A 25,789-nucleotide genomic window follows, 5' to 3' on the forward strand; every position below is an offset into this window, starting at 1 on the left:
TGAAAAGTGGAGACAAATAGAAACGTTTGAAGTGAAACAGTTTTTATGCGTAGTTGAAGCTAAGATATTCAGATCTGAGATGTCAGCTGGTCGAGGATCGAATAACCTTGCAGAACGAGTTCCTCTATGCATGCTCGTATCAACGCTAGCCACAGACAAACACCGGCAAACCAGCCTGACCCTATCCTATCCTCTCACTCCTTCAGTATTCAGTCTATAGTCTCTAGTTCCATGTTCGTCTGCCGCGGTATTCTTGCTCCAGTACAAACGCATTAAATCGGTAAGTAAAAGTTACAGATAAACATTTTTCAAACAATAGTCTAAATTGGACAATTGTATCCCATCATTAAAATCATCAAATAACCTACTCTGAAACTTATTTCCTTTGGAAAAGTTTAATAAAGCCGTACTCCTTAGCTTGGAAGTGATTACATAACAGATCATTCTAGCCCGTCTTTCAATGGAATCAATTTTTGAAACTGAATTTTAAGAAATATTTCATAAACAGGACAAAAAACTGCATACACGTATTGGATTCCATTGATATTTTCATCTTATAAATTTTTAACGAATAATAATATGCAAAAATCATAATTTATTGACTTTCGGCTCATGTGTTATGTAACACATCACCCCTTCAAGCTCCACAACGCAATACGCCTGGAAAATTATTGGATTTTGTTGAAATTAGTAGTTTTACGATGATTTTCACAAAAATAGTGAATTAATTAGATATAATTATACATGAGCATGTTTAGAAATTATAAAATCATAGCTTTATAAAACCAACTCTTCAATCAATAATTTATTATAATATTTGAATGTTTTCACGCTTAATGAATTGTGTAAGCTAAGGTGGGAACTGAGAATTTGTTATATAATATTATACAAATTTCCTCAACTTGAACTTATAGTTTTGACTTTGAATATAAATATAGATTTGATAATAAACATCAATTATTGATAAAAAATCCATTCTGATAAGATCAATGGAGGATACACTTTTTTATCAATATTGAACATTATAGTTTTAGTTAATTATGGTGAATGATGGAGTACCGTTTGAAAAATCAATCGAATGAGATCAAAAATTTTCTTAATTTTTATAATATTCATAGATTTGAAAAAAAATGTTTCTGATATTCTACCATATCCAAATTATTCTGCAATAATATATGTTCCCGCCCTTTCAGATTGTTGGATATCTCACCTACCACATTCGTTATCAACTGAAAAATTATTATTACGTAAATGATTTAGTATTACATAATCATGATGAATTATCAACTAAATGCTGCACCACAAAAGCATTATTTGCTTGGTGGAACTCCCACATTCAACAGAAACGGGACTTGAATTACAAGTCTTCTCCGTTGACATTCTTGATTGCTCTGCTAGTGGTTTTATACAGAATAATTATATTTTAAGGTGATATTTCTGAATGTGAATTTTGTTTTCTTAATAAATTATTAAGAGCATTATGAAGATACGTTAGATTATAATTTTATTCAATCATTGTCAATCACTGACATTTTCATAGATGTGATAAACTACTAACTTAACGTTTTGTATTTCAAGCGAGATCTGACTATCTGATAGCTATTAATTTATTTTCTTTTATTTCGGGGAATAAGCATATTAATTGAGGTTTTCTGTTATTCTTGAAAAGGTTTTAGAAAATGATTTATGCTGTTTTTCAACTCAATTATGACATATTACAAATTCAAATATTAAGTTAACGTCTAGGTTTTGAAACACTCTTTTCACGTCAATTTCTTGTAGCATCCAAGAACATGATCTAGACAATATCCCAATTGGACCATTGTATCTCCCCATTTGAATCATCAAATAATCTTCTGTTTTAAGTAGATTCAATATTTTATAAGAGACAATTTTAAATTGTTCTCTTTATTCTGTTTGAACTGGATTTCTCTGAACAATCATTTCAAGGGCTTGATATTAAATCATCAGGTTATTGTTTTGAAGGAATATTTTACACTGTGCAATTTTTATAAATAAGTTACATAGGCTTTATATAGTAATTATTTTTTTATGTTTGTAATAATTTTGGTAATTTCAGAAAGTGGAAAGAAGAGAGAGAGATGGTGAGCGAGAGGACTCCCCTTCGCAGGGCAGAGGGAGGGGGGCCGCCCTATGTATTCATGCAGAATCCCAATAAATTGTATCGCAAACAAATTCATCAGTTCCAGTGTTTTATTTGTTCGTTATTTCTGTAAGTACATTATCAATATTCTCCTACAATCTTATCAATACTATACTTCAAATCTTATCAATAACTTGAATAAAGTAAAATAAATTTTAATAATAATTAATTATTGATTTAATAGAAAAACAATAAGAAGCTTCAGATTTAATTTTCACGCACTCGTTATCGGTTTGTTCAAATTATTGATTAAAAATGATAAACTGTATTCATGCTGTTAAACTGGAGGGTAAATACAATTCAATTATCTCCAGTATTCCATGAATAACTTTACTTATTTTTTGATTACTGATGACTGTTTATTTTCCTGTGACTGTTGGAACAGCTTTTGTATTTTTTGATGATAAATATTCTTATTTATTCACAATAACATGAAAAATGTTAGATTTCCTGTTGGATATTGTTCCTAAGACAACCGTTTTCAATTAGTTATGAAGTTGTCAGGAGATATCTCTTTTGAAATAGTATTGAAAGTTGTCAGGAGACATCTCATACAGTAAACTTGGAGTTCTGGAGTATGGATTATTTTCTTTTGAGTAAGAGAAGGTCATAGTATCTAAAAATAAAATGGTATGGATGAAATACAATCAGTAGGTATATGAATCTGTCAATGTTTTTTTTAGAAAATAAATTAAAGTGGAAGCTAATGAAGTATTTAAATAGGGGTTCTTGAATTGTTCAATTATTATAGAAATTACTAGTACACTCTTAATGCTTTTTCATATAAACACAACCAGTTTCGAAAACTCATGCAATTTATGTACTCTATGAAGTACTAGTCACTATAGGGTACTAGTCACTCCACACTAGTCACACTAGGGTACTAGTCATTTTTATAATGATTAAAAAGTGGAAGCATTTGAAAAGTGAGATAAGGTACGTTCCAAAGATTGAAAAAAAAATTGGTGCAGCTATGATCAAGTTTCCGATATTATTTTTCTACCTCAATAAGAGTATTAAGTCGTCGGTCTCGAATGCCTAAAAGCAGTACCGGTAGTTAATTTATGTCGGTGGCGCTGGAATTGATCAGGAAATACATTGAATTTATGGGTTCAACCTGAAAGTCATTCCTAAAATTTGGAAGAAAAATACCACAAGGACTACCTTATTATTTTATCTTTCTATGTTATCACATTAGTGTCATTTGCATTGTAAATAAATAAATAAAATAAGGAACTTTGGTGAAACCGTTCCTTAGCCAGCCAGGTCACTCGATATATTATTATTTTTCAAGAAGATTATAATTTTAAGTTGATTCTCTACGATCCAAATACACATTTTCAATCGATTATTATTTTTGTGCAGAGTACTTTTCACAACGGCCGTTGTGATATCAGTGCTGCGTTCTGTGGAAGAGGACACAATCGACAATCCACCTGCGCCAATAATCAGCGATAACTCTTCGATTGGCCCCTTATTGAGTTTGTCGTGGCCGCTAGCCGGTAAGTGAATGATAAATGACACAATCACTAGCCAAAATAGCCACAATAAAATGAAACGAATCTTATTACTTTAATGTTCCTAAATACAATGCTCGCCCTCCTTCATTGCCAATATCTGTTGGCAGGCAACTGCAAATGTAGTCTATAAGTACATCAAATTCATCTAAATAGGTATGTATGTTTTCGGATGTATGGGATCAGATTTCTTTATTGAGAACTATACTCTATCCCCTATCTGTGACCAGCAGATAAATGCTTATTTAGTTTCAATTATCTAAGCCATGCATTATATTATTATAAATTATTCGTGGGGGTCGACTGATGGAAGCAAGGTCAAACTCAAACAAATTAAGTACTTAGTACCCTATTGATAAAATCAACAAAATTTACAAACACGAAGTGAGATAGGCTTGAGCACTTTCACATTTAAAATACGTTGTTATTATTATTATGTAATAATTATTAAAACTTGGGAATAAACCATAAATTGAGGAAAAGTACAAGTTTAATAAAGCAGTTCAATAATGAAGAAAAGAGGGGAATAATAATTACCAAATATTCTACAAAAATCTATAGGGAGATGATTGAAGTACCTATACTGTAACTACAATCAATTCCAACGGAAAGAAAAATCTTGCTAGAGATAATTGACAACTGGTTTGAAAAAATCTCAGATCATAAGATTTAATCCAATTCGATTGAACATCTTTTTCAAGAATTTGTCTCTAGAATAGTTCAGAATGATATTATAAAAAATATAATACAAGAATGAATTTTCTAAAGAATAAGTTATACCTGTGTTTCAGTTCGATTTGAAATGTTTATATTATTCTAAAAAGTCTAAGCTTGTTAATTGTTGTACCCAACTCCAAATTGGAATACATTGTCTTATATAGTCTTCATTGTCTTCCTGAGTCGGAAGTTATAGAATAGAATTACTTCTTTAGTTGATGACGTGGTGAAGTCTGGGAAGTAAATGTCAACTCTACCACAATTAATGTTATATCACGCAAGTTATATCAAATAGAATATAGCTATACTGTCCTATTGCAGTTACCTTTCCCAACTAACAAAATAATCATAATTTTTATATAAATATTTTTTTATAAATCAATTTTGCAGACAATGGAGTACCTGATTGGCAGGGAGAAATGCCAGAGGAGAATGATATGGTCATCGCTCTAGTAAAAGGCCAGCAGAGCCTTCAAGCCAAAGATGAACTTGAGAAGAATACAAAATCACTGCCTAGAGACACTGCATCATACAAGCATCAAAAGTCCATCAGAACGTCGCCCCGTGCCCAGTATCTGTCAAGAGCTGGTTACGTCATGGATGTAGCTACCAAACACTTGATCAGGTAAGCTGTAACATTTTTCAGAATTTTTATATAAATACTCACTTTAGGGAGAATTTAATTTCAAAGAAATTTGTAGAGTTCATAGAAAAAATTTAGGAAAATGGATAAATGCTGCAGCGTTTGCAGAAGAGCTTGATCTACAATCCACTACAAGAAGAAAATGTCATATTACAACTGATTTTATAGTTGTTTATTTTAAGCCTAACAAAGTGAGGTCAGCATGCACCTCCAGTTGAAGATGGACTTCACACTTGGTCTCACTTCTATACTGGACACTGTAGCAGTATGCTTTTAAAGCACCGTTAGGTCATTTTATCAAAATTTTTGGAGAGAGATAGTACAGGCTTAGCCTAGATTTTCCTCCATGGTCATAATTACATTATAGTTTTTTGTTCAATAAATGAATGAATAAATAATTAACACACCATATATAAGCATTAGAGAATAAAAAAGAATTGAGTTTCACCTCAAATATTCCAGTTGAGCTAAGTTCAACTGTAGTATTATTCTGATTGAAATTATATTGTTGTAATTGAAATAGATCAGTTCAATTGAAACAGAGCTAAGTCCCGAATATCCTAGTAGAGTTGTTAGCTAGGTTCAAGTGTAGTATTTCCTAAAGTTGAACTGTAGTATTTCTCTGATGAGAATTAGGCCTATGATAAAATTACAATTTGCAACCAATCAGTCTAATTGAAACAGATGAGCTTAGTCTCAAATAGTACTAAGTTCAACTGAAGTATTTTTCTGATTGAGATCAGGTTATAATTGAAAGAGGAAAATCTTTTTCATGCAACAAAAATTTGATTATTATAACAATATATTTGAAGATTATGGTTTCTTGATCCATTCCGAGCTGTGATGTATTATCACACTTTTTTCTGTGTATTTCACACGACATGCAGTCAAATATTTAAGTAAATAATCAAATTCTTCAACTTACTGACTGTAGTACTTTCGACCTTCTCGCGATCATTTTCAACAGTGAAAATGAAATAATCAAATTCTTTTACCTACTGACTGAAAATGATCGCGAGACGGTCGAAAGTTTCTTGAAGTTATCTACTCATCTACATATCTATTATCTGCTCTGAATACGTTAAATTTTCATTTTTTTCCATTATAATGTAGTGTTAGTATGCAATGGGTCTTGCAAGACCTGGCAATACATTGTCATTTGTCATAAAGAATCAATAAAGTACTACAGTCAGTAAGTAAAATAATTTGATTATTTACTTGAATATTTGACTGCATGTCGTGTGAAATACATGGAAAAAATGCGACAATTATTTAGTTGGAATTTATTATTATAAAAATGTATATATTGATTGATTTTGATAACATTGATTGATTCAAGAAATGTGCTCTGAGAACTATGAGCACACAAAATTGAAAATTTCAAGCAGGAAATATTGAACTTGTGTTGCAGTAAGTCCAACAATACGAATGGAAAGAATAAGAAAGCTTCGATTGGAAGGACGTTGCGATTGAAGGAGGTGCCTCCTCTGCCATCTTTCTGCAGCCATGATGTAGGCTCGGTGTGCGACGGAGCTGAGTATCGCTCAATTGACGGCTCTTGCAACAACCTCAACCACCCTTCCACTTGGGGAGTAGCTATGCAGCCGTTTAGAAGAGTTCTAGCTCCAGACTATGCTGATGGTAATAATTCAAATTTATTATATTTTCTCATAAAATGAATTAAATTGTAAACTTCCCCGATTTAGAAAAATTATGGAACAATATACAAATTATTCCAACAAACAGTTGAATTTCAACGGGATTTTTTTATCAAAACAAATAATTGGATTTGAAGTTTATAGAAGAATAATTTGTTTTTCTATTATTAAATTCAATTTAGGCTATTCAAAAACTTTATACATTACATAGTATGTAAAAACAAAGTAAACGCAATATATTAGATTGCATTAATATGAAAAACTTAATTGACACTAGATACTATATAAAATCTAGTTACTAAGAAGATTACTAATAAAATAAGAAATTGAAAATTATAAGCAAAAATAATAGTTTAACTAAGTGACTTGAACTAAAAAAAATTAATTAATTTAATTTGCGGCATTTAAGGTATCATACAACCAAAATATAAATAAAAAGTACAGTATATGTGGTTGAAGGGGAAGAAAAAACTGAACAAACCCAATAGGTAAGGACGAACTATTAGGACGGGCTATTACAGCTAGACATAAGGAGACCGCAACAGAGCCTCTGCAGCCGCCGGGCCAATACTCAGAAGCCACCTGCTCACTCCACGCTTATAGATGGCGATGCTACACCCCTCACCAATTCATAGAATTTCTGGAGGAGCATTAAGATAAAGCCAATGGGCCAAATGGGAAGAGTTTGATAATTGCGCATTGTGTTTTCGATACGAGGGATTTGGATTTATATTATTTGTATTAGATTTATAGAAATACACCAAACGAACAGTACACATAGTAAGGGTATTATTTTCTTTGTATTTCAAAGAAAAAATTTTCATTATTGAGTGAATGGATGAAAAACAAATTAATGTAGTTTTGAAGCTAATTTTGTATTTTTTCAAATCAAAACAATTAGAGATAATTAATTTGGAAATGCATTATTTATTTTTTATTTGGACTTGATTAGAAAAATTAAGTTGATGATCATTTAAAATAATTTTTTACATTAAAAAATCTGTAGATGAATCCAATATTCAGTTGCAATTCCTGGATAATACCGGGAATGCAAAACCAGGATACCTGATTGGAGGTCAGTTCTTTTGAATAAGTACCGGTACGGTACCGACTATTTCAGAATAAATTCATATTGGAATTCACGATACTCATTCAAAATAATTGACCTCCAATGAAGTCTGAGGAATGATTGAAAACGAGCAAGTCAAAAGTGACTGGAAAAAGGCATAATATATTTTGAGCATCAATAGCACACATTCTGACTATAAATCTTATTGAAACATTCAAACACGTTAAATAACAGACTATTGTTACCCTCAATTCTAATTGAATGCCATAGTTTTTTTATTTTTCATTGTATAATTATTGTTATTTTGTTTTGTATATTCACTCTTCTTTTTAGGGCTACTGATTATAAAAACACAATTGAAATTATCAAGTACATTTATTTTATTGTAACACAAAGGGTATTGTGCTTTGTATGTATTATGATTTCTGTATTATGATTTCTAAGTGTTTATATAATGTTTTCTTTGGGAAATAAATTCAAATTGGATTTGAATTGTAGGTGTTTCCGCGCCACGTAAGTCTATGAGCGGTGCCGAACTTCCTTCAGCTAGAGAAGTGAGTGTAGTAATCCACAGACCCGAATACAGAGATGATCCTAAGTTCACTGTCATGCTTGCCGTTTGGGGACAGTTTTTGGATCATGACATCTCGGCTACAGCCCTCAGTCAAGGTATGTTTTTTACCGTATTAATAAACAATTTAGACATTACTAATTACATAATCTATTTGTATGATTGTATGTATGCTAGAACATTCTCTGAGTTATACATCACAGAATAGTCACATTATGTAGTACTAGCAGAGACTAATAATGCAATGTATCTTGCTCTCCTTGCCCAAGCTCCAGCTTGATCTTTTGGGGAAGAAGTAAAGTTTTATTTTGTAGAATAATATCATTATTACAGTGTATATTGTATTTTGTATAGTTTATTGATTTCTTTTGTAACGTATGAGAAATAAATAGAAATATTAATAAACTGTAGCTACGGCATATTCTCTCTATGGTACTGGAATATTCTCTATGAAATAGTATATTGTCTCTATGGATTGTGATTATAGAAAAAAAACCGTCGATTCACTGTATACATAAAACGTATTGAAGAAGGCTACTTGAATCCAAATGATTGTGATTATTGAGGCGTTGTTTGTAAAGCATTGAATTGTATTTCAGGAAAGGACGGCAGTACGATTTCCTGTTGCGATGTGGCTGAGGAGCAGCGTCACCCAGAGTGCTACCCGGTCAGGGTGGGCTCTGGTGATCCCTACTTCAACGTGACTTGTTTGGAGTTTGTGCGTTCTGCTCCAGCTCCTGCCTGCTCCTTCGGTAAGCTTATAAATACCCTAATTCAGGATTCACGCACAGTTAAAGTGAATCGGTATAGTGAGAATATTAAATCGTAACAGTCCTCTGTTACTGAAATCATCGATTTCATGGAATTAATGAATCATATGAATTATGATGAGGGCCAATGAGAGAAAAATGGGAAAAAGTCAACAGTCTCCTTTAGTTGCTTTCAGCTAAATTAGATATCTCCTCGGTTTCGATACATGATCTTCAATAATGCATCTCCAACTAAAGCTATACTAGTGAACAAGTTGGCATGAAAGGCAATTCTTTGAATTAAACACTAAATAGGGAACTATTAAAAGCTTGTAGTAAGTTATTGGGAAAAAACAAAATTAGTACAAAAAACTCAGTTAAAATATTGAACATTATTCTATTTATTTGCTTATCGCTTATAATTCTTTTATTTAACGGTTTCATCTAATAAACTAAGGTCTGGTTTCTAGGATACTAAATTCTAGAGAATTAATTTCTAGGACATTGAGGGTCACTTTCTCCAAAGTTGGTTCAACTTTTAACATATTTTAATCAATGTATGGTCGCATTTATTATAATGTGTTCCAAGTGAGACAGCTGATGGTTTAAACTATAATTTTAGTTCAACTTTTTTGGAAAAAGCGACACTGAATCGAATGGACAGTTAAATTTATAGACATTAATAGAACTATTCGAATCTAGACGTTGAACTCATGATTGCTGTGTTCAAAAATAAATGTGTTAATAATAACTTACAGAAAATTACCACAGGCTTATAAGCCCAAAACGGCTCCAATTAATTTACACAACAGTCCAAATGTAGCTAGGTTATGTGTCACTTAACTCAATATCTATGTTAGTATTGAATAGCGCATGTATAATGATTTATATTACATTATATCTTATTGTTACGGTGACGATTGTAAAACATACAAGTAATGTACATGCAGAAATAAAGGATATTATTATATAATTATTAATGGTACTGGTCCTTGGACCTAGAAGCCGAACCCAAATGCTGCTAGGATATGATTTACGTTTTCCTATCATCTCTGAATAACTCTAATTTCCCCCATGACGATTGCTTTCCTAGGACCAAGAGAACAGCTGAACCAAGCGAGCAGCTTCATCGATGGAAGCGTAGTGTACGGAAACACTCTGGAACTGAGCAGTTCACTGCGGTCCTATGAGAGTGGACAACTGCGCATGACTTTGACGCCTGACGGTCGTGAACTGCTTCCGGTCTCAACTGATCCCAACGACGGTTGCAACAGAGAGCAAGAGAACAGCAAAGGCCAATATTGCTTCGCCTCAGGTCAGAATAATTGGCAATAGTATGCAAAAGTAGAAATAAAGTAAGATAATTCGTCCAAAAAAGAAAAACATTTTATTCCCAACTTCAACAAGTCTATTTTTTAATTCTATTTTTATTGTTATGAACTTGAGCTAATTTGACTAAAAACCCCCCCATTTCATTACCAACTTAATCAACAAGCCTATTTTCTAATTCAGTTTTATTTTTATGAACTTGAGCATCTCAACTAATGAAACAGTGATATCAGAATTAATAACTTACAAAGAAAATAAACCTATTCAGTAGGCCAATTTTGACTAGAGAAATCAATTCAACACTGAATTCATCAACAATTTTAGTATTTTGATACAATTTTCATTTGTTATTGACTAGACCTTTTCCCTAATAACAAACTCAACTGATTAAACAATGATGTCAGAATAACTTACAAAGAAAATACACCTACTATACAGTAAAATATAGGTAATATTATAGATAATAGTTTATAGGTAATAGCATAAATATCCCATGGTATAGGGCGTTTATGTCGCGACTTTTACTGTTATCTCAAGCCGATAGTCCACGCAGTTCTTTACCGTGGAGCTGTGTGACGCTGTTAGTTACTCATTTTGTGCCGTTCATACACTCTGACCCCAACAAAACAGTAAAAATCGACAGTAATAGGCTTGAGTTAACAGTAAAAGTTGCGACATTAACGCCCGATAGTCCTATACCATGGGATATCTACTTACGCTATAATTGTTTACCTATGGTAATAGTACAGGTATAATTCTGCTAATTCGGACTGGAGAACTCAATTCATTACTGAATTCATCAACAATTTTAGTGTCTAAGTCAATGTTAATTTGTTATTAACTCGCGAGCTTCTCCCTACCAACAAGCTCAACTGATGAAACCAATGTTGTAGCAATAAGAACTTACAAATAAAATACACCAATGTTTTTCAATGTAGAGTGAGTTGAAAATAGGAACCAATAACTAAAGCAATGTGTTCCGAAAAGTGCAGGTAGTTTTTAAAAAGATTGAAGGGCTAACAAGTTCGTCTTATTTGTCTTATTTATTCTTCTTCCATACAGTTAAAATGAAAAGGGATTTATCAAAATTGACAACTTACTGAAACTTCTTGAATGTTGTTTTATTCAGTTTTGTTGTTTAAAGATAGATTGGCTGTTCAATGTTTTTTAGTCTCGAAATCTCGAAACATTTTTACCAATATTGGAGATTATACAATCACATTATACTATTATGTTATTATGATATTGGAGGTTTTACTATGATCACATTAGGCCGGATATATGTATACAATCACATTAAGTTATTTTATGATATTATAGGTTATGATCAAATTAAGATGGATATTTGAAATTGCAGGAGACGCAAGGGCCAACGAGAACATGCACCTAACAACAATGCACTTGATAATGGCCAGACAGCACAACAACTTGGCATCGCAGCTGGCTGTCCTCAATCCAACCTGGGATGATGAGAAGATCTACCAAGAAAGCAGGAAAATAGTGGCAGCTCAAATGCAACACATCACTTACAATGAATTTCTACCTGTATTGATTGGTACGTGTTATACAAAAATCACAATTTTCCAAGAAGCTTTAGAATTAGAATACCCCCTCAACTTCAACACAATTTTCCTAGTCTTCAGTATATATATCTTCGGCATATGAATATTGAATACGGTAATTGAATCCTACCACAGAGAAACAATAGTGTAAGTAGATATCCCATGGTATAGGACGTTTATGTCGCCACTTTTACTGTTATCTCAAGCCGATAGTCCACGTAGTTCTTTCCCGTTAAGCTATGTGATGCTCGTAGTCTCTCATACTGTGCCGTTCATATACTCTCACCCCAACAAAACAGTAAAAATCGACAGTAATCGACTTGAGAAAACAGTAAAAGTTGCAACATAAACGCCCTATACCATGGGATATCTACTCACGCTATAATTGTTTATCTATGGTAATAGTACAGGTATAATTCTGCTAATTCGGACTGAAGAACTCAATTCATTACTGAATTCATCAACAATGAATCATGTTTTTCTATGATTCTACATTTGACTGGCATTTGAATATCTTTGATTCAATCAAGGAAAATCGAATCTACCAAAATGCATTGAAAATTTTGGAAAAAACAAACGAAAGTGTGGATTTGATGGAGTCACTTGGGGAGATTGAAAAAATCACGAGAAACCCCGATTTTAAGTGTTCACAAGTTAAACCTAAGAATACTTGAATACTCAATACTTTAGAATAAAAAAATATGTTAATAAACCCAGAATAAATTAACAGGCACTATAAAGTTACATGAGCAAGCACGTGACATTTTAAATTTGTGTCTTTTGTCATTGGAATTGAACTTTGAAAACTAGTTTGATTTTTGAAAAGATTAAATTGAACCGTATATAGAAGACTTTCAGGACATCCCTTCTAAAATCGATACTTGGAACATAGGGGATCCACATCTAAAAAATGATTGTGGAATTCAACACGAGTTAGATAAACATAAAATTATTGTTCTTGAACTAAATGATTATAACGTGTTCATTGTTGTGAGTTGGATAGAATAGCCGAATGGTACTCCTTATCATGAACATAAAATCCTTTACAAAAATTTGAAAGCTCAGTTGAGAGTGTTTGTTGCTGAAAAAATCAACAGTTTAAGAAAATAATATATGTTTTTGGCTTTGACTCTCTGAAAGAGTTCAATTTTATATCATCATGAACTGGACGCGATAAATATTCTCAATTCCTTGTCAACATCCGCTCTATTGTCCTTTTCCAAAACAGCATTAAGGGCCGGTTTCCGAGCTCGGGATTTAGCTAAGTCCTATACTTTAAGCAGTTGGAGACAGAAAATTGGCTTTTCAAAACGGGGTGTAGTCGCAGTTTTAATTTTCTCATTTCTATAATTGGAAACGTTTTTCCTTGACGGAATTAAACATTCCTTGATTCAAAATAGTTGAAACTTTACACTATTTACTCTTTATTTTATTTTGTGTTCAATTTTCTAGTTTTTGGAAATTTAATTCAAACGTGACTTTGACAATGACTACGACTACGCCCCGTTTCGGAAAGCCAATTTTCTGACTCCAGCTGTTTAAAGTCTAGAACTTAGCCAAATCCTGAGCTCGGAAATCGGCCCTTAGAGATGTCCACAGGTATACGAAGAGAGAATGGTTTACTTTGTATCGGTACGGTACCGATATGTCAAGTTTTAAATCGTAATGAATTAATATCAATCTTTTTTGGGAGTGCGAGCAAATCTCTAATAGAAATATGTAATTTTCAGGACCAAAACTACTAGACAGGCTGGATCTACTTCCTGAAGAGAGCGGCTACAATGCAAAGTATGATGACAAAGTAGATGCATCTGTCAGTAATAGTTTTGCTGCAGCTTCTTTCAGATTCGCTCACACATTATTGCCGGTAAGCAATATGCATATCAACTTAATCATATTTTATTATTTGATGCCTATAATAGACTCTAATATTCACTGAGAGATCACTAGAGTACAAAAGAGATTTTTGTGAGATGGAGAAGACCTTCAATAAATGTGAGATGTACAAATTAATTAATAAATTAAACCTATGAGATGTACTTTGGTACGGTATTTCAATATACATGTATGTATTTATAGTATTAAGAAATATATTTCTGGGGAAAATAATGAGAAAATCTGAGAATGAGAATTTTCAGAAGTCTGAGAAAAATTCCTACAAGAGAATTATGCCCTAGCGCGTGGCGTAAGGAGGAATATTATTTTATGAAATATTTTTTGAAATAGCACTATTTTTAATAAATATGGTATAGATTAAGTTCTTAAGAAAAGTTGAATGCAAAAAATACAGATTGTTAATATACAGAATATATTTATGAGAATCTTATTCATCTGAGACTTGTAGTAATAAACTAGATAACAAATTAGGTTGTAAATATATAAAATATATTTATGAAAATCTAATTTATCTGAGAATTGCAGTTGTAAACTAGATAACAAATTAGGTAATAACTTTGATTGCGAAATAATACTCGTATATAAGGAATCCAATTGATAGTTCAACCGAATGAAATTTGATGATTGACATACAACATTTGTTTGGTCAAGTAGAGAGGTGAGTCTAATCTGCATTGTAAACAAGTTTATTTTTTACAGGGTGTGATGAAGTTTTACCATAACACTACTGCTGAAGAGAAAATTGAACTCCATAATATGCTTTTCAACCCATACAAGTTGTATTCGCCCGGTTACATTGACGGTACCATGCTGGGTGCTATCAATACGCCACTTGAAAGGATGGACAATTATTTCAACAAAGAGGTAAGATACATTTCTCATTTGAAATTACAGTACCATTTGGTACTTTCCAATTCCAAACTCATTTTCTGACGTGATGAATTTGATAAATAAATTTAGTTTTGAGTTGAGACTATTCATTATTTAAAAATGGTGGAGATTCTAAATAGGATGCAAAAATGAGAACTATCTCTCGTTTTCAATGTGAAATCACACATATTTTAAAACTTTAGAGTTGATAGCTAAATAACGAGAATTCAGACTATTTATTAAAATCCTGAGATTAATTCAATTAATTGCTGAAAAATTAAAATTAGAATGAGAACTATCTCTCGTTTTCAATGTGAAGTATTTAAAACTTTAGAGTTGATAGCTAGATGGCGAAAATTCTAACTATTTATTAAAATCCTGAAATTCAATTAATTGCTGGAAAATTAAAATGATTATTTATTGCCAAAAATCGTAAAATGTGAGTTACTGAATAATTTATAGTGTGATCATTGCATTGTAACTGTGAACCAACTCAACTCATTTAAATAGCTGTGCTGTTAACAAATAAAATTATTGTTATCAAGATCAGGGACGAAAGAAGATTTGGTTTTGCCTATTTAATATTTTCTATGGTGCTAACCCTTTGAATGGATGAATAAGGAGTGAGTGAAGGTCACACTTATGGAATGGATATTGAAACGAGAAAATTATCTATTACATAGCAGCTTAAATGGGAATGTAGTACCACACAGAAACACAGCAAAATACCTTGGAATGACTCTTGACGCTAAGTTGAAATGGAAAGAGCATATCAAGATGAAAGGAGTGAGCTGGGACTCAAATACAGTAAAATCTATTGGCTGTTGGGCAGACAATCACAACTCTCATTGGACAACAAAATATTGATTTATAAACAAATTCTAAAACCTGTCTGGACGTATAGAATTCAGCTTTGGGGCTGCTCTAGAACATCTAACATCAATCAGATTCAAACATTCCAAAACAAAGTACTGCGGAACATGGTGAATGCGCCCTGGTACATAAGGAACAGCGATTTGCACCGAGATCTACACATCCCCTATGTGACCAGTGAAATAAGACGATTGGCAGCCCATCATGAGTCACGTCTTCATCAACACGACAACACCGAAGTCATCCAACTCCTAGACAGCAAGCACTGAACTCACAAGGAGGTTGAAGAGAACAAAGCCCTTCGAGTTGGTGTGGTGCTAGTGAAGTGAAAAAAGTATAAATTAAATAAATGTGTAGCGAAAGAATTTAAAGTAGAAGAATTATAGATTAGAACTGTAGGCTTCACTGGAAGACTTTAGCAATAAAAATTAATATTTTAGGATAAGAAATAAGAGAACAAAATTAATGGTTAGTCCTAGTGACTAGTTTTAATGGAAGTAATAATAAAAAAAAACATAGCAGCTTCACAACTTGAAACTTACTGAGAGTATTCTAATAAAAATTGCGAGTATCCATTGTGGCCCAAAAAAACGTGTGAAGATGAATTATTAAAACATAGTAATGATGTATAGTAACGTAGTATCAGAGACAAGAAATATAGATATGTTTATCCTTTATCTATGGTAGTATATAAAAACATAGTATTGATTGAATTATTATACAGTATTTTCTTATGTGTTTATTTTGATTAATATAGGTGAATTGTCTTTTTTGTAACTATGTAAACAAATAAATGAATGGAATGCAACATTTGCAGGTGACTGAGAAACTGTTCAAACAGCCGAACAAGACTTGCGGGTTGGATCTGGTTTCCTTGAATGTTCAAAGAGGCCGAGACCACGGACTGCCAGCGTACCCCGAGTGGCGGGAGCATTGTGGCCTCTCCAAGCCATCCTCATTCGATGACCTGAGGGGATTGGTCGATGATGAGTCGTTGAACCGGATATCAAAATTATACAAGTAAGTACAGAGACTATACAGCTTCAAAAAGCTCATCTGACATGTATTTTGGAAGTAGGAACAAACAAAATATGTTCAGGAATCAGCACCAGATTGAAAAATTTGATTGGTTTTTTACGATAACTCGAATAAGATGAAAGCCATTCTCTCTTTCAGAACAGAATAGTCTGTCAATTTATTGTCTAAGGAGACACCCAAGTAAATCCAAAATATAAAAACCGATTACTTTGTTGATGAATTTGGCAAGTTTCAAATGAAAAAGTTATTGCTAATTAATTAAATTAGTTTATATAAGAGAAATTGTTTCTACATTATCAACTTTAAATTGATTTGAATAAATATCTCAATTCAGCTATTATAAACTGAGACTTTATAAATTTTATTAAAAACTCAGACTGCTTTTGAGTGTCAGGTTTTTTTTTCTCAAGGGAATTATCATGGTAGTGCATTAATTTCAAGATTTGACATTATTGACATGATATGATATCAGTGACGGAGTACTGCAGACGTTGCAATTCTATTAGTTTATTTGAATTAACTTGATTGACCAAGCGAAGTGAGGTGTAAGATTCAAGTCGACGGTTTGGAATTTCTCTTAATGTTTAAATGTTTATATGTTGCGCATTTACGGCGAAACGCGGTAATAGATTTTCATGAAATTTGACAGGTATGTTCCTTTTTTAATTGCGCGTCGAAGTATATACAAGGTTTTTGGAAATTTTGCATATTAGAGCAATATTAGAGCAAAAATCAGACTATAGAATTATTCATCATAAATCAACTGACAAGTGATTACACAGATGTGTGGAGAAGCCAGTCTATTGCTGTATTTCCATAAGGTCTAGAGTTTCAATCAGGTACTTGTGGATGAGAATATTGCGTGAGGTCTACTGTTCACAGAACTACTAGTTTATATCTGTATCAATTAGCATTACAGATCTGAAGATAATGTTGACCTGTGCCTATCAGTTCAGCTATATTATGAAGTTTGTTTCTTTTGCATTATTTCAATGTTTGTTTTTGTATTTTAGATCGGTGGACGACGTAGACCTGTATACGGGCGCACTGTCGGAATACCCGCTGGAAGGAGGCATGCTAGGCGCCACCCTCACCTGTCTCATTGGCGACCAGTTCAAGAGACTGAAAGTTGGAGATCGTTATTGGTATGAGACATCCCAGATGCCACAAGGGTTCACACCAGGTAATGCAGTCATTTTTTCACTTTTATTAGTCAATTTTCACTTCAACTAGATAATCACATTTCACTTCTATATTATCCACTTTTCAATTCCATTTAGCACCTTTCACTTCTATTAGTCACGTTTCACTTCTGTTAGTCACTTTTTACTTCTATTAGTTACTATCAGAAACGTGGCTCTATAATCGAACCTTAGAAAAACACAATAATTCTATTATTTATTAATTTCATTGACAGTCACAAATCATAATTACAATATAATATGATTGGGAGAAGACAACAGGCATAGCCCAAAACTGTGTTCTCCCAAATTTTTGCAAATAAAAATTTCAAAAAAAAATTAGGTTATGATTTCACTTTCCACTTTAAAAAGTCCAATTTCCACTTCAAAACTAATGACTTAACTAAAAATTTTAAATTACACTATCAGGAACGTACCTCTGTACTCGAACCTTAATGGAAACACAAAGATGTAATTTAGTCAACTATCAACATTTTATTTGGAGAAAAACACAAACATGTTTCGACATCTATGATGCCATTTTCAATTAACCAACTGGAAATTTTCTAGGCAAAATTCGATGACGACTTTTTTGGGAAGGATACCATTTTTGGTACAAGTTCATGTAATTTTCAAGACCATGGGAATTAATTCATCTACTTATCATTCATGAAAATGCGTTTATGTTCAATACGAATGTAACTGTGGGCTACTTGAAGTAGCAATCATCTTCATGACCATGCCTCTCTGAATACAGCCTATCATAGGTAAACAATTTCCTTGGAGGATTTTTATAATTTCAATCTTATTAAAATCGAATAAATATACTGGTTAGTTAATGCTGTTAGCATACTTTAAGCCTGACTTAAGATCAGCCCAATTCACGAATTTCAATTTATTTAGATAATTCAACTACTTTGAAGATAGGAGATTTATATTATATTATTTATTAATTGAAACACAGATTTTAATTTACATCTAATAAGAGGACTAACTTAATAATTGAATTGTAATAATGTAGATTCCACTGACTTGATTGTATCCGAGTACTAGGAAAATAAATGATGAACCAAAAATGCGTAATAAAAGTGAAATTTAAAGAAGCTTGATTATGAAGACGTTCAGTTTATTCGTAACAAATTGATATCATCAACAATTTTCGAATCACTAATATAAGTGACTCAAACCTGTGAACTTCTGAGATATTTTATAGTTTTGTTATTCATTCGAATTACGCATTTGTGGTCACAATGATGAAAGCCTGTTCGGAGTAGGTATTTTGATTGTTTGTTGATAAGTTACTCAATTGACTTTTGCACAAGGATGATAATAAACCATAATTTCCCTCTTAATACAAAACGAATTATACAATGTAGGAGATATAGACTAGGTATTTTGATTGATTGTCAAGTTATTTGATTGAGTTTTGTTGTTTATGATTCATTTTCAGAGCAACTGATTGAGATTCGCAAAACCAGTCTGGCCCAGCTGATCTGTGACAATGCTGACAACGTGACAGTGATCCAGCCGCGGGTGATGGAGACCATACGTGAAGGAAATACCAGAGTGACCTGTGACAGTCTGCAGCAGCCAAACCTCGTTCACTGGGCGAGTGATGCAAAACAGAAATCACCACAGAAAAGTGTCGCTCCCAACGAAAAGAAACAAACTCTAGCAGTCAAGGTTAAATCCGGCTTCATAAGTAGCGATGATGGAAGCATCATGTGGGACGGAAGTCTCCCATTAGTTATTCCAACAGAATACTTCAGCCACAAAAAATTCGCTCCCGAAAATTTCGGTAACGACCCAGCCTATGAAGCGTTCGCTAATCTCTACAAGATACAATGGAATGGTCAATTATCGAAGACCGATGATAAGCTGACATTTTCTGGTACATTCTCTTTCCCGTACTTGGATTTTTCTGCTCCTTTCTCTCCCACTTCATTGAAATCGGTCACTGGAAAGTTCTTGTTTCTTTGTGACTCATTTTGGAATAATTCAGAAACAGTTGATCTATCTGGCAGTTATTCTTCTCCAATATTTTTCTCAGAAAAGTCGTTCAACATAACAAATGCATTGCAATTCGTAAAAGTTCATCCTCATCAGGAATTCACTCTTTCTAGTGCATCAACCTCATCTGAGAAAGTTCCCATCATCTTGAATGGAACTTACTCGTTAGACAGCAGTATCTTCTCTTGGGATGGAAGTGCTTTAATAAGACTCCCTTTGAACAACATGCAAAAGATTGGCAATTCTCTGAAAATAAGCAATATGAAAACCGAGCAAACCAAAGTGGGATTCAAAGTAACAAATGGAAACATTCAATTGACCAATGCACAAGGCCTCCAAGAAACGATTTGGTCAGGTAGTTTTCCAGTTGATCTATCAAATCCAATTTTCCACTTGGAGAAATTCACTCTTCTTCAAGCCAAGATGAATGATGCAGATCCAGACTTATTCCAGTATGGAATCACATGGACTTTGTTCAAAAGTGGGCCCAAATACCAAGGTAAATTCTCAATGCCCCTTTACAACTACACTAAAGGCTATAAAGTAATTTGGGTGAATGGTGAATTTGACTTGGATGTTCTGTCAACAAGTGATATGACTGTGGAAAATGTTATAGAGCCTGGTACTAAGTATGTTTCTAGAGTAATATTTAGAGAGAAGAAAATGGACAGTTTACTATTAGGGTCAGATAGTATGGATAGTCATAGCAAGGAAGAGAATTTGAAATTGTTCCTAGCAGACAGTGCAAGTGCTATTGATGGAGCTGTTCCAGCGCCAATTATATTAGAAGGATCTTTCTCACCTGATAAGAAAATGTTCCATTGGTCTGGTGAAGGGACAATCAGTGTTCGAGCTACAAGTAAAACCCTGTTGACAAAATCAATTGGTGGACCCTCATCACCAATATCGACTAAATCTAGGTATGGATGTTTAGTGCAGGCTGGATCTTTCAAAGATGCTTCAGGCATGGAAATGAACTTGACCCCTCCAATCAATATACCACTAAGTTCAATTTGGTCACATGATAAAACTGTGAATTCATTCTCATATTCATCTGGAATACATTGGTCTGGAAGTTTGGCTGGAAATATTCTGAAAGGTAAATTCTCATTCCCCAAGTATGGTGGAGACTCTATCCTAGGACCATACATGCAGTGGAATAATGGTACATTCTCCCTTCAGCTTCAACCATTATGGGATTCCGACCTACAATCATTGCTCATACCGGAAGCAAACTACTTTTCGAAAATAGCATTCCAAGGTAAATATTCCGATGAAGATAGAAGCTCAGCAGTTGATACATTTTCCAAGTATAAAATGTCCGAAGAGCTTTCTTCAACAATCTACGCTCCAATTATTTTACAAGGCCAGTATTCTCCAATGAAAGACACTTTCATGTGGAATGGCAATCTGATAATCTCATTTCAAGGAAGCATGAACCAAAACTACAAATTTGTAACTTACAAGAAAAGCTTGCAACTTGCTGATTCCAAACCAACTAAAACTACTTCCCGTATTAAGGTTTCAACAGGCAGTGTATCAGTGGGCCCTTCAAACCAAGATATGCCACCAGTAACCTGGGAAGGTGATTTCCCAGTTAAAATAAACGTTGATTCTCTTATACCACCAAACACATTCATCAGAGGTGCAGAGGTAACATTCACTGGTATGATGAGTTCAACAAATTTGAATGGAATATTTTCCGTCCCAATTTATGACGATAAAGGAATTTCTACATTGTATACCGGTAATTTCTCATTTGATTACACAACAGCATGGAGTCAAACAGTTGACACAGTATTGAAATCTAATAAGAAATACGTTGCCAAAGTATTTTTCAGTGATATGAAAAAGAAAGCTGTCAATGCAGGAAACAATGGTATGGAAACAGACACCAACGCAATCAATCAAAATTTGGGTGACGGTAGTCCAGGGCTTGTGATTTCTCTACTAGGATACCACTATTCGAAACCATTCTTCTGTCCTGGATTCATTTGTAAGGATCAAAAGCTATTCTACTGGTCAGGTGATGCAATAATTTCAGTGGCAAACCAACAATTCACACTTCAGAAATCCACTCAAGGCAGTATGCAGTTTGGAGGAAAAGTGACAAGTGGGCAACTGAGTATAGTCAACAGTGTGAATGAAGAGAAGGTCTGGGAGGGAATGTTGCCAGCACAGATTCCAACTGAAATTATGATGATGCCACATGCAAACAACATGTTTGTAGAATGGCATGGAAACTACAGTGAGTCAGTACTTCAAGGTGTTTTTGCAATCAATAACTATCAAAATGTCAACTCTACAATGAATCTGATGGGTAATTTCAAACTGATGGTTGAACCACTATGGTTTGCTTCTTTGGATAATATTGTAGTATCAGGACAAAAATATGTTTCTCAAATTTACCTTCAAGGTAACGAACAGCCTGCAGTTAATAACTACAAGTTGACTGGAGATGATACAGGTTCCTTTGTACCAATTATTTTACAAGGTGATTACTCAGCTGATAAGAAGGTTTTCCTCTGGAATGGGAATTTCATAATATCATTTAGAGCACCCAAGCCTGATAATGAAGAGACCTTTAAACTGATGGCAAAGAAAGATAGTTACGTTACAGTGAAACCAACCAAGTCACCCAAGCCTACAAAAGCACCGAAGCCCACTAAACCTCCCAAACCTCCATCCCCAATTAAACTCAGCGTGTCACTGACAGTTGTTTCTGGAGTAGTAACAGCAGGATTCGAGAATGCAACAGAAGTATGGAATGGAGCACCTCCTGTCACCATGACTTTGGATAATGTCCTTGAAGAGGAGTCTTACACAACTTCAGCCCAGGTCACTTGGACTGGTACTGTTGATAAAACTAATTTTGAAGGCACCTTTTCTGTACCCACAACATTCAAGAATGAGACAGACACAACCACGGTAGAATGGAAAGGAAGTTTCTCTGTTAAATATATGGTTAAATGGAGTGGAAACCTGGAGTCAATGGTTAAAGATGGAAGAAAGCTAACATGCAAAGTCATATTCAAAGAGTTTGGTCAGAAATCGATCAATCCCATGAGTAGCACTAAACAACAGCTGAAAGCAGCTAAACCTGAAATTGATGTTGAATCATTGGGTTCTCCTTCAGCTTGCAATGTCATTCTTGTGGGTGTATTCTATAAGAAGCCATTCTATTGTAAGATTTTGCCTTTCTTCTGCACTGACTCCACTATTTTCACTTGGAATGGAGAAGCTATTCTGAGCTACTCATACCCTCCCCCAGCCACAACCACACCCAGACCAGAGGAGGTCATAGTCACTGACTCTCCCTCACCAAATGAGCTCAAATTATCAAAGGGGGCTCCTCCATTCTCACCATACTATTTCCATCAGAGAGTAGTAATTGGCAAAGTTATCTCAGGATATATGAAAGGTGGACTGCAAGGTGAGAGCAAGAAAACTCTATGGTCAGGAAATGTGCCAGCTGCCATCCCATTCCCAGTTTTCTGGGCGCCAGTGACCACTTTGCCAGACACACCACCTGATGCCTACAGCCATGGTGTCATTTGGTCGGGATCAGCATTCGGATCAACAGTTGACTGCTCGTTCAAACTGCCTCAATACATTTCAAATGGAGCAGGCAGTTCAATGAGATGGTGGAATGGCAATGTGAGGGTACACATACAATCGCTATGGACAACTGGAATTGGAGGCTTGATTGTACCAGGCTTCAAATATTATTCTAGAGTTGCTTTCAGAGAAACAAAGAAATATTCAGCATCAGACTCAGACATAACAGTAACTCAAAATGAGATCAACTCTGCTTATGATGCACCTCTAATTCTCCTTGGAAACTATTCACCAGACAGAAAAGTGTTCTATTGGTCTGGCAATTTTATACTTGTCTTTAGAAATTTGCCTTCTCCTTACACTTATGACTTGCCAGCACCGGCACCCTTCACTCCAAGTGATCCAGCAAGCATAGTCCAGAAACCACTGAAACAAAGTATGGATACAAGTAAAAGTTTGGCTTCAACCAAACAGAAACCAATAGTTGCAAAAGTTCTATCAGGCACCATTGTAGCTGGCACAAGTCCATTCAGCAAGAGCACCGTTTGGTCTGGCGATCTTCCCACGGAAATTCCCCTATCTGTGTTCTGGACTCCAGGTATTGATTCGGAAAGTCTTGACACCGATTCATTCAGTCATGGTGTGATATGGTCAGGAGCCGTGTTTGGAAATACGGTGCAGTGTTCATTCTACCTGCCACAGCACACGCTGGTTGGAAAGGCAGCAGCAACCAAATGGTGGAAGGGAGATATGTCCTTGAAAATAGAATCAGCTTGGGACATTGGACTAGCACAGATGATTGCCCCAGGACTACAATACAGTTCTAGAGTGACATTTGGAGACGAGAAAAGCATGACTAAATTACTAGCTTACGCTCCATCTCAGGATGAAATAGACTCATCTTTCAAAGCACCAATTACATTACTGGGGAAATACTCAGCTAACAAAAAGACATTCTATTGGTCTGGAAACTTCATTATCAAATTTCACTACTACCCAGGAACTTTCATGAACGAATTGATGATGCCAATGGGTCCACAAAATATGCAACGATTGAAGTTTGTCAAGAAGGCAGGTATTTCTGATGCTAGTTTGAGGAAAAATGTTGCTGTCATTGTAAAGTCTGGCTCTATAACAAGTATGGAGAATGCAGGAAAGTTGTGGTCGGGAGAGATGCCGACAACTATACCTGTAGTGAACGGTAGCAGCAGCATGCTTGTCAATTGGACTGGCAGTATTCAAGATTCAGTATTGTCGGGAGAATACTCATTATCTGAATTTATGAAAGGACAACAGTTCCCCACCAGCTTATCCAGTGGCCAATTTTCATTGAATATCGATCCCATGTGGAACAGCACGTTTGACGCATTCATGACAGCCGGTCAGACCTTCACATCAAAGATCATAATGAGAGAGATGCGTACCCCTAGTCTTAGTTCTGTGAGTTTGTCTGCATCGGGAGCTCCAATGGGTACAATAATCCTTCTAGGTCAGTACTCGCCTGACAAATTTCATTTTACATGGTTTGGACAAACAATTATAAATGTATATTGAAAATAACATCGAAAATCTCAACAGATCAAAGATTCAAATCGCACAGTTCAGAAATCAAAATAGTATGAAGATTGGGATCGTGAACGTGAGATTTAATTCAAATTTAATCTTGATTATATGCATTTGCGACTTTCCATCATCTATTAGAAAAAAGTATCAATGTGCAATCTATTTGAATAAATTTATAATAGTTTTATACCTTGCTCAAACATTGATAAACTTTGTGCTATGAAAATACTGAATTGACATGACTGCTAAGATATTAAGTTCACTGCATTGTAGTCACAGAAGATTAAACACTAAGTGAAGCATTAACAATAGAATAAGACTTATTTGGTAACCATACAATAGGGTAAATGGTAATTGGGAGAATCATCTTGAAAATAAGTTATTATTGATTGAAATTAAAATATTTTGCATTTATTAACGTTAAAATTGTACTTATGGAGTGATACATTCTGATTCATTTCAATTGAGATGAAATATGGAGTACCGTGCTTGATAGAATTATTAAAAAAATGTAATCCAATCAACAAATATGCAATGAGTACTGTAATTTATATTAAGTAAAAACTTATATTGTTTGCAATATTTTATTCGTTTAGTATAGGTTATAATTTTAAAAATGTAAGATAAGTTCTATTGTTCACAGAATAATGTACTGTATTTGTATGTGATATTATTTTTCATATGAATAAAACTATAAATAGGGAATTGTTCAATTTCTTCATGAATCTTTCCAATAGCAATACCAATCAGGAAAACCAATTTCGTATCTTAATGGATTCCATTCCTGATACCAATTACTGAATGGAAAAAACTGTAAATTT

At 34.0% G+C, this 25,789-nt stretch overlaps 2 protein-coding genes across 2 annotated transcripts in view; one reads left to right on the top strand and one right to left on the bottom strand.

The window, feature by feature from the left end:
- The first annotated feature begins 122 nt into the window (after positions 1-122).
- On the top strand, positions 123-25,470 carry LOC111053403. The gene is made up of 14 exons (XM_022340291.2): positions 123-280; positions 2,081-2,233; positions 3,530-3,666; positions 4,789-5,023; positions 6,453-6,682; positions 8,267-8,437; positions 8,939-9,091; positions 10,182-10,403; positions 11,775-11,972; positions 13,710-13,846; positions 14,575-14,739; positions 16,436-16,638; positions 17,670-17,839; positions 19,288-25,470. The coding sequence occupies exons 2-14, from the start codon at positions 2,103-2,105 to the stop codon at positions 24,957-24,959; spliced, it is 7,824 nt and encodes a 2,607-aa protein (XP_022195983.2). The 5' UTR covers positions 123-280; positions 2,081-2,102; the 3' UTR covers positions 24,960-25,470.
- Positions 4,905-25,789, bottom strand: part of LOC111053410 (CWF19-like protein 1) — a 34,621-nt gene continuing 13,736 nt past the window's right edge. Inside the window, exon 12 of the mRNA XM_039420562.1 lies at positions 4,905-5,028. The gene's annotated coding sequence lies outside the window, so the exon portion shown is untranslated. The remainder of the gene's footprint in view (positions 5,029-25,789) is intronic.

This window comes from Nilaparvata lugens, chromosome 2, assembly GCF_014356525.2.
Source record: "Nilaparvata lugens isolate BPH chromosome 2, ASM1435652v1, whole genome shotgun sequence".
Taxonomy (NCBI): Eukaryota; Metazoa; Arthropoda; class Insecta; order Hemiptera; family Delphacidae; genus Nilaparvata; species Nilaparvata lugens.